Here is an 8,823-nt window from a genome sequence, read left to right on the forward strand (position 1 = left end):
AAATTAAAAATTATAAATATTGTCTCTAAAAACATATTATCTCTAAACCTCCTATTTTAAAATACCAAAATTCACTTAAAAATCATTATTTTTTCTTTTACATATTTAACTAAATAAATTTTTTATCTTTATTTTATATTTTTTTCTGTAGCACACCAATTAAAAGCTTGTTTGAGAGTGGAGTTGTGGTTACTTTTCAAATAATTTTTCGTACTAAAATACCTGTTAATAAATCTATTAATAATTTTATTTTTTAAAAAATTATTATTGATATCGATACATTAAAATAATTTAAAAATAAAAAATATATTAATTTAAAATAAAAAATAAAAAAATAAAATTTAAAATTTTTAAAATACATAACAAGCACACAAAGTGACACCCTACAAACACGGAAGAAAGTATTAGTGGACACACAGACCCACGCTAATGAGGAGGTTAACTGAAGAAGAGAAGATAACACGGGACCACTCAACGATGGTCCTCAAATATCAACTCATTAAGACCCATGATTATCTGATCAAAAACCATCATTATGCAAGATATCCTAATCAAGAAAGAAATAAAGCATATAAAAACTATGACGTGGCCAAACCTTGTTTACAATACAAGAAACAAAATCCAATAAAAACACTTAATAGATAAAAAATTTAAAATTTCAAGAACTAAAATAACAAAAATATGGACTCTCAAATAAAAAATTTGAATATTTAAGACACCGAATGTGTAATTGGAGCATTTCTAATAGCCAAAAATAAAATAAAATAGAAGAGCCAAATATAACTTTTTTGAATAATGTAACTATAGTTTTTTTTTATGAGCATTCTAATTAAAAAAATCATTCTAACAACTTATTTATATATGAATATATTTAATATTAATACTTTTAATTTATTTATTTTTTGAAAACAAACATCGAGAAAAGCGTAATTGATGAGAGAAGGAGTTTTTAAATAATATATTTTAACGCTTTTGGCTCTTTCAATAGGTATATGTGAATGACTTGTATGTGACAACAAAATTATCTTGCCTCTTCATTAATTAGTTTTTTTTTTTACTCTTTTTTTTTTGCTCCAAATTTAGATTTGCTTGACAAGTTAATGCTTTGAATTTTATAAAAAATAAAGTGGAGTTCACAAAATATAGTCGGATTAAAAATTTAGTGGACCTAATTAAAACCAATTGGTTTTTTTAACAAAATATTTTTTTAAATAATTTTTTATTTTGTATTTAAAATAAATAAATTAACTAAATCAAATAGAGACGTTAGCATGAAAAAAGAGCTAAGAGAAAGAGAGTTTAAAGGAAATTGATTAAAACAAAAATTGAAAGAGGTGGATAAATTACCATGCACGCAAAAAAGTAAACTCCAGATTTTAAATCAATGAATGTTGTCCACCTCCTCGTTTTTTTTTTAGTATTTAGTTTTTATTTTTTTATATTATTTTTTTGGGTCTTTCATCAAATTGAAATTTTTTTATTTTTATTATTTAATATTGAAATGCTATTTTTCTTATTGATTTGTTTTTGCTTTGGTTTAAATTTGATCTTTCTTTGTTTTCTTTTGATTTTTTATTTGATTTTCTTGTGAATTTTTTTTTTATTTTATTTAAAAAATTTCATCCTGATTTGATTTTTTTGTGAAATTTTTGTTTTTTATTTTATTTAAAAAATTTCATCCTTGTATCATCAATATCTTTTTCATCCTAATTTTTTTTTTTCGCATTTAGTTCTTATTTTTTTATATTATTATTATATTTAAGAGGGGTTTTTTATTAAATTATTTTTTAATTTTATTATTTAATATCAAGTTAATTATAAATTAAAGGCATGATTTTTATTATTAAAATTACATTAAGTTCATGATGGAGATGAAACTTAAGTGATATTAGGGTTTTTTATCCTTCAACACCTTGTATTTTATTATTTTTTTAGTTTTATTTAAAAATTATTATGACTTGATGCATGAATTGTATGCCAATAAAGGTGCTCAAGCTTGCTTGAGTGATTTATTTCTTTTTTAATTTTTATTTTTTTGTGATGCTCTCAGTTAAATTAAAATATTTTTTAATTATTTTTTTTACCATGATCATTTTTTTAATCTTTTATTGGATGGGTCTAATATTATGGGATAGGATAATTTTATTCCATTTTATGATCTAAATTTTAACTTTTTTTTATTTTTTTAATTATAATTGTGATCTCTTGATTATTTTTATGCTAATATTTTTTTTTTTCAGCCCGTAGCACAACATAGGTCGAGTCACGGACTAGTAAAGTCTAAAAGCTCACAATAACTGTTGACTCCCTGTCTCACTCTACTAGAAGTAAGGGACCACTTCAGTAGTCAGAGTCCTATTTAGTTCCAACTCCCAAGGTAGTGAGTGATAGATAGCACAGTGCACACAAACCTCCACTGTCTAAGGAGATCACACGCCAACACCTACATCAACACTTGTCTCCCCCTCTCCTTGTCTCTCTATTCTAAATGTGCTAGTTCTCTTCTTTATTACTGGGATTGGGATTTTAATGATCAGTATGGATCCGCCTGCAATGATGAACGAAGGGGGCCCCTACACTTTAGAGGAGATCTGGCAATTTCCCATCAATTGTAGCGGAAGAGGGCAGTTTGAATTACTTAATTTGGAGAGGAGAGCAGCAGCTTCTGCCAGGAAACGCCACGAGGTTGATTTGGATGCTGATGATTCTTCTTCTTCAAAGCCTACAACTCTCTCTCCTACCAATGCCAGTACCAACACCAACGGACTTCTGGTATTTTATCCATCTCTGGATTTCTTTCTGATCTATTTTATTTCATGTTTTATTGATCTAAATCAGCAACAGTCTTGAGCTTTACAGTTCAAGATTTAGAACGAGGTTTTTAGGACTTAGCTGTTCCTGTTTTTGGCTTTTGAACTGAATTGGGAGCAGAATGATTGTGATGGTAAGCGGCTTAAAGCATGGGGGAGTAGAGATGACAATCATCATCATCATCAACAACAACAACAGCAACAACAGCATGATTCTAAAAGTGAAGAACCCAGTTCAGGCAAGCATGTGGAACACAAACCTCAACCACCAGAACCAACCAAGCAAGATTATATCCACGTACGAGCAAGAAGGGGTCAAGCTACTGATAGCCACAGTCTAGCTGAAAGAGTAACTTTCTTTGCTTATATCCTCTTAAACTAACATCTATTTTGAAAAGAGAAACTAAAAATGTATTTTTTTAGTATTTAGTGAATGATAATCATGACATTTGATGGAGATTTTTCATCCAACAACATATGACTTTTGCTTATGAGAACTGTTATGTGGACAGGCTAGGAGAGAAAAGATAAGCGAAAGGATGAAAATTCTTCAGGATATAGTCCCAGGTTGTAACAAGGTATGGTACTGGAATTAACTTAAAATCCATATTTGTTTCCTTTCTGACAAGGAAAATTTATTTTGATTTAGTCCCAAAACACTTGCATGCTTGTTCCATCATCCATCTAGTCTTGCAGAAAAATATTGTGAAATGAATTTAGATGTCAATTTGTCAAGAGATATGTTGGAGTAATCGAGGACTGGGATTTAGGCAACAATAAGCCTAAATTCACTGCCGTAAAAATTGTGGATTATTATAAAAGAACACTTTTGAGGTTGTTCTTGAGCTTCCTTATGCTAACATTTGTTTGAGCAAAGTTTGACAAGGCAGACGTTTGGAGTTCACTTCTGTAAAAATTATATTATAAACGAGTAGTTTTGAGCTTGATTTTGATTTTTTGGATTATATTTATTAGAATACTGTCAGATAAGGCAGATGCTTTGATGCAGGTTACTGGCAAGGCCCTGGTCCTTGACGAGATTATCAATTACATCCAATCATTACAACGTCAGGTTGAGGTATGAATTCTTATTTCTTATAATGGACTGAGTGCAGAAACAAGCTGTATTCCTTTTGTTCTCGTTTTATCCCTATTGACTTTAGTGTTAAGTCCTACAAATTACTGGGAATTGCAGTTTCTATCAATGAAGCTTGAAGCAGTTAATTTGAATATGAACCCTGGAACTGAAGTCTTTCGTTCTAAAGATGTAAGTGCCAACACCCTGTCCTGTTGTTATTTTAAGCATACTTGAATTGTTAGAGTACTCAGCATTTCCACGGTTGTTTTATGTTCTATTGTTACAAATGGTGGTTTATTTCAAACCACCAAGAGGAAGAGGGCATCCAGAGTCCCTCAGTCATCCTTTACCATGTAGATGAGATGGTTGGCAGTTCAGACGAAGCAGAGATGTATTATCAAAGGAGGATTATTGAGGATAGTCAAACAATCTCTGCTTCTTTTAGATTCCTCCCTCCTTATTTTCTTTGATTTTTGATCTGTTTGGAAATAGAGTTTATCGTCTTACCAGATTTTGTATGATATACTTGGTTGTGCAATCTTGCTTTTGCTGTTTCCTCTTTCTGCTTAGGCATTACTATAGCACAACATTAAATTCTGTCCTAGATTAACCTTGCAAGTGGCAGACATGCTTAAAATGACAGATTTCCTTAATGAGTTGACCTCCTCTATATGATCCTTTAATGGTGATTTTCCAAGGTGATGACTTCTAGTTTTGTGTAGTTTGATTCTTTTCACAGATGAATAAGAGAAGAGTTGAGAGCCTGATGCAGGCCTAAGTTTATGTTGATAAATAGAAAGTGAGCAAAGATGCTGTGATTTCCTTTGTCTCATGAATAATGAATCTCACGACGAATCAGTTTTCCATTTCAGTTTGGCCAACACACTTTTGAGACTGCTGGCATGGCATTTGGTTCACAAGCCACGAGGGAATACAATCACTGTACATCACCGGAATGGTTGCATATGCAGGTTGGTGGTGGTTTTCAAAGAACGTCATAGTATAGAAAATCTTCGTCAATTACCAGCAAGAAGCTTCAAGTGGCAATGCTTTTTCTTCCTTCATCGGCTGTCCAAATATACGCGCTAGGTTAAAACGAAGAACACATTTCCAATTCAAGCTGCTCTGAACATCTCCATTTGTTTGTGTTGGAAACTTCTACTCCATACATCTTAACAGGCATCATGTTCTTGTCTGTACCTTCTACTCCATATATCTTAACAGGCATCATGTTCTTGTCTGTACTAATACGCGTACAGATCCTCCTAGCATTGGTATTAATCTTGTTAGATAAAGTTGCATGTCTAATAATTCTAGTGCTCACATCTTGTATAAACTTTATTTTTGCGTTGTGTTTGTTAAGAAGCTGAAGCTTATTCAACAAAGTACGCCTGTTTGTGTTGTGTATCTTCGGGAGTCCAAAGTTGACGAGGGTTGCTCTCTGTGCTTTACTCTGTTCATTTTAGCTAATATGAAGAGACTGCACTTCAATCGTCCCATTATTTCGTGAAAAATGGGTGATTCTTCTTTACAGCCTGCTGTGGTGATCTAAAAATAATAATAACAATAAAATCCTAACGAATTAAACCAATAAAGGAGCGTGCTCTCTCGTAAGGGAGGGGGGTTGGAGCCTTGGAGGTATGTTTGGTACCAGTGGTAGCAATCCCATTGCCTAATTTTAGTTTGTAAAAATAAGCAGCAGCATTTGCGATGAAATCCAAAAGAGTGCTCCCGAAAAAAGTAAATATTATGCCACTGGCTGTGTTGTACCGAAGGAACTTCCACCCTTGCTAGAAGTGTTCTCGCTTGACTGGAAGTACGAAACGGCTGTCCAGACAACACGCAGAAGCAGGATCACCACAAACACGGTGCTTCCAAGAGTGCAAACCACCTGCAATAAACATTTACCATCACCAAGTTATTAGCTCATTTCTTCAATATACCATCGACTGTAGAAACCACACCACCTGGTAAAATACTTTAGGTTCACTTGCCTGTTGATAGGTTTGATCAAGAGAAATATTTCTCCCACGGAAACATGGAAAATATGCTATTTGATGGTGCTTATATTATATTATATAGTGGTCCTAGCAGAAAGTAAAATTAGAATATACTCTTAAAGGAAGGAGGTCAACTTCTCAACTTCTTTTCCCAAAAAGAGAATACACACACACACACACACACACACCTTCTTGCGCATATCATACATGTTCCTAATCCTTGTGCTTTTTCAACATTGAAGGTATCTAAACCACTCAGAATTGGCAATGGTCAAGGGATACCTCAAGAAGCGCTTTAACAATAGAAAGTGCAGCCAACAGCAGAATCCCATCAACAGCAAAAGACACCTGAATTTCCGGAATGAAAGAAATTGGAAGAACAGAAGAAAATAATAGGCAATCATATCCTCAAAAGAAAAAAAAAGGAGTGAGCCATTAGCAGCAGTTTGAATGATATTCAGAGTTCATAATTTTGCAATTTCTATGCAGTCTTTTCCTCTCAAAACAGGATCTGTTAACTACATACAAAAAAAACCACCACCATTATTTCTGTCAAGCCTTGCATGTGTCAGGTTCGATAAATAGCTTCATGGTAGATGGTTTCCTACTCAACTTCAAGTGAAACTTGAGGATTGTCAATGTTCCGGTCACAAAAATTGTGATATAAGCTATACCTCACTAAACTGCAATTTAAATTCCTTCCATAAATCACTGGTTGGCATACTTCCCTCGTATCAATTAAAAAAAAAATGTGAATTTTCTACTAAATCCAAACTCTCTGTTAGATCCTCTACGACAAGCATGCTAGAAGGATTTCCTGGTGAAACACTTCAATTTTATACTTTTATTTTCTCAACCAAGTCAATCAAATTCACTGGCATCTCCTCACACTTCAGACTTCAGCATCCCTGTGCTATACAACCTGAAAACTAGAGTCTATTTTCTACTGCCATACAAGAACTGCATCAGCTCACAGATACATTAACAGACCTTTCTCCATGCTGTAACCAGAATGGTTCAACTACATTAGCTCACAATCCAGAAGAATAATTTAATGTTTTAGACTTGCTCACTCCTCGATCATGGGGATAGGCCTTAGCCTGCCCATCATACAACCAAGCGTATCTGCAATGTAATAAATAGCCTATTTACAATATTAAGCTTCCCAGCCTCCAATTTGAGGGGTCTTGTTCAAACAGTACTTAACCTCATCAGCTGCCTAAAATATAGAGATAAAACATGACCATTCCAGGGAGTACTGAATCTGCTGGCTTTAAACCATTAAAAAAAAAAACCTTTCATCCTATATTCTTCATGGGCATTTTTAACAATTAAATGTTCAAATTGAGCTACAACAAAGGTGAGCAGCCAAGACAGGACAAGAGAAGAAAAGATAATTTACCAACTGGGGTGATATAACAGCAGGTAACATAGAGCGAGAAGCTTTCTTGGCTCTCTTAGATAACTTCTTGAACATACTTTGCAAGAACCTGATTAGTAAATCAATACTGCTCTCGGTCTCATCTTCATCACCGATCTCCTCTTCGTCTATCATCATGTCATAATTATCATCAAAGAAGACTTCATTAATCTCCTCAGGCACGTCACTGTCCAACTGGGGAGGATAAAAATTTTAATTATATAATAATTATTAAATGATGAACTGGTCAGTATTACAAGGGGTACTCTCACCTTGCCATGACAAATGATGAATGGATTTGTGGGGGTCTTGTAAGGAGGGGCGAGGCAGCGGAAGTAGAAGGATTGGTGAGAGAGTGAGAGCTTTGGAGCGTGTGAGAGCACTGAGGGATGGAGGAGATGCTTGGTAGTTGGTCTGAAAATAAGACTAAAACCTAGTGATAAGGTTTTTGTTATTGCCATTTTCTCAGTTTGCCGGGTGTGGATTCAGATTACTGGAAGCCTCGAGAAGTGAAGTGGCGTCTTAGGCGCGTGTGGAAAATGGATAAAAAAAAGTAAAACTCCGAATTTATTTGAAAAAAAAATATTAAAGTGAATCGAATTAAACAAAAAAACATCGTCCTGACACGTGGTACGTCTCTGAAAAGAAAAGAGTTCAAGCATAGACGAGACATCTTGTTTTTTTTTTTTATCTTAATTGCCTGGGCCATGCAAGTTAGTCAGGCACCCCATGTTTGGGCCAGGCCTAATATCTTTTTCTTTCATTTTTTTAATTTTTAGTTTTGTTTTTTTACTTAACAATTTTATTTTTTTAAATTCTCCCATGAATTCATACACTCCTTTGAAGTCATGCTATTTTGTTTTTACATAAATTTAAATATAGTTTTACGATACAGATTTATGATAGGTTTTTTATGGAAAAAATATCAAATACTTGTAAAAAAATAACAATTTCAAATAAATTGAGACCTAACAGTTTTTATTTAGTATTACTGAATATTCAAAAAATATAGCATTGAAAATTAGATATACAACAGAATTTATTTAAAATATCTTTTTCCTCGGGATAGATGCTCGAAAAATTACAATAATTTCCTAATAGTAATTTAGTATTTGATTACCTTTTACTTTAATGTATACAATTTAAAATAAAATTGACAAGGATGGAATATTAGCGTGCTACCGTGGATTTATAAAATAAATATATTTAATAATATTATAATTATGAATCAATTCTAGATAAGTAATGAAAACTAAAAGTATAATTAAATCAATATTTCATAATAAAAAACAAATTTGTGTTGGTGATTAGAAATTTATAGACTAAATAAAATAATTTGTAGTAATTTATAGTATTTTGTAAGGAAATATACAATACTTTCCTTACATGGTTTAGCATTTTTGTTAATAAAAAAAATTACAAAGCTAAATTTCTTATCAAGTTAATATTAAAAAAACTGATAAAGATAATTTTGCAATGAAAAAAAAACTTGTGAGAAAAAAATATTGTAGCACT

The 8,823-nt window shown here is 32.5% G+C and overlaps 2 protein-coding genes across 3 annotated transcripts; one reads left to right on the plus strand and one right to left on the minus strand.

Moving 5' to 3' along the window:
- Positions 1 to 2,352: 2,352 nt before the first annotated feature.
- Positions 2,353 to 5,083, plus strand: LOC105132376 (transcription factor BPE-like). Of its 2 annotated transcripts, none has more exons than XM_011035845.1 (6): positions 2,353 to 2,772; positions 2,932 to 3,159; positions 3,323 to 3,388; positions 3,820 to 3,888; positions 4,006 to 4,077; positions 4,761 to 5,083. In XM_011035845.1, the coding sequence occupies exons 1-6, from the start codon at positions 2,530 to 2,532 to the stop codon at positions 4,887 to 4,889; spliced, it is 807 nt and encodes a 268-aa protein (XP_011034147.1). In that variant the 5' UTR covers positions 2,353 to 2,529; the 3' UTR covers positions 4,890 to 5,083. The 2 variants fall into 2 exon arrangements, with proteins under 2 accessions (XP_011034147.1, XP_011034148.1); XM_011035846.1 differs by having other exon boundaries at positions 4,748 to 4,871.
- Positions 5,084 to 5,348: 265 nt separating this feature from the next.
- LOC105132377 (uncharacterized) lies at positions 5,349 to 7,846 on the minus strand. Its single transcript, XM_011035847.1, has 4 exons — positions 7,581 to 7,846; positions 7,291 to 7,503; positions 6,171 to 6,236; positions 5,349 to 5,779 (listed from the first exon to the last, which is right to left on the minus strand). Exons 1-4 carry the CDS (start codon positions 7,767 to 7,769, stop codon positions 5,636 to 5,638), a joined length of 612 nt encoding a protein of 203 aa, XP_011034149.1. The 5' UTR covers positions 7,770 to 7,846; the 3' UTR covers positions 5,349 to 5,635.
- Positions 7,847 to 8,823: the final 977 nt, after the last annotated feature.

Source organism: Populus euphratica, unplaced genomic scaffold (genome assembly GCF_000495115.2).
Source record: "Populus euphratica unplaced genomic scaffold, PopEup_1.0 scaffold85.1, whole genome shotgun sequence".
Taxonomy (NCBI): domain Eukaryota; kingdom Viridiplantae; phylum Streptophyta; class Magnoliopsida; order Malpighiales; family Salicaceae; genus Populus; species Populus euphratica.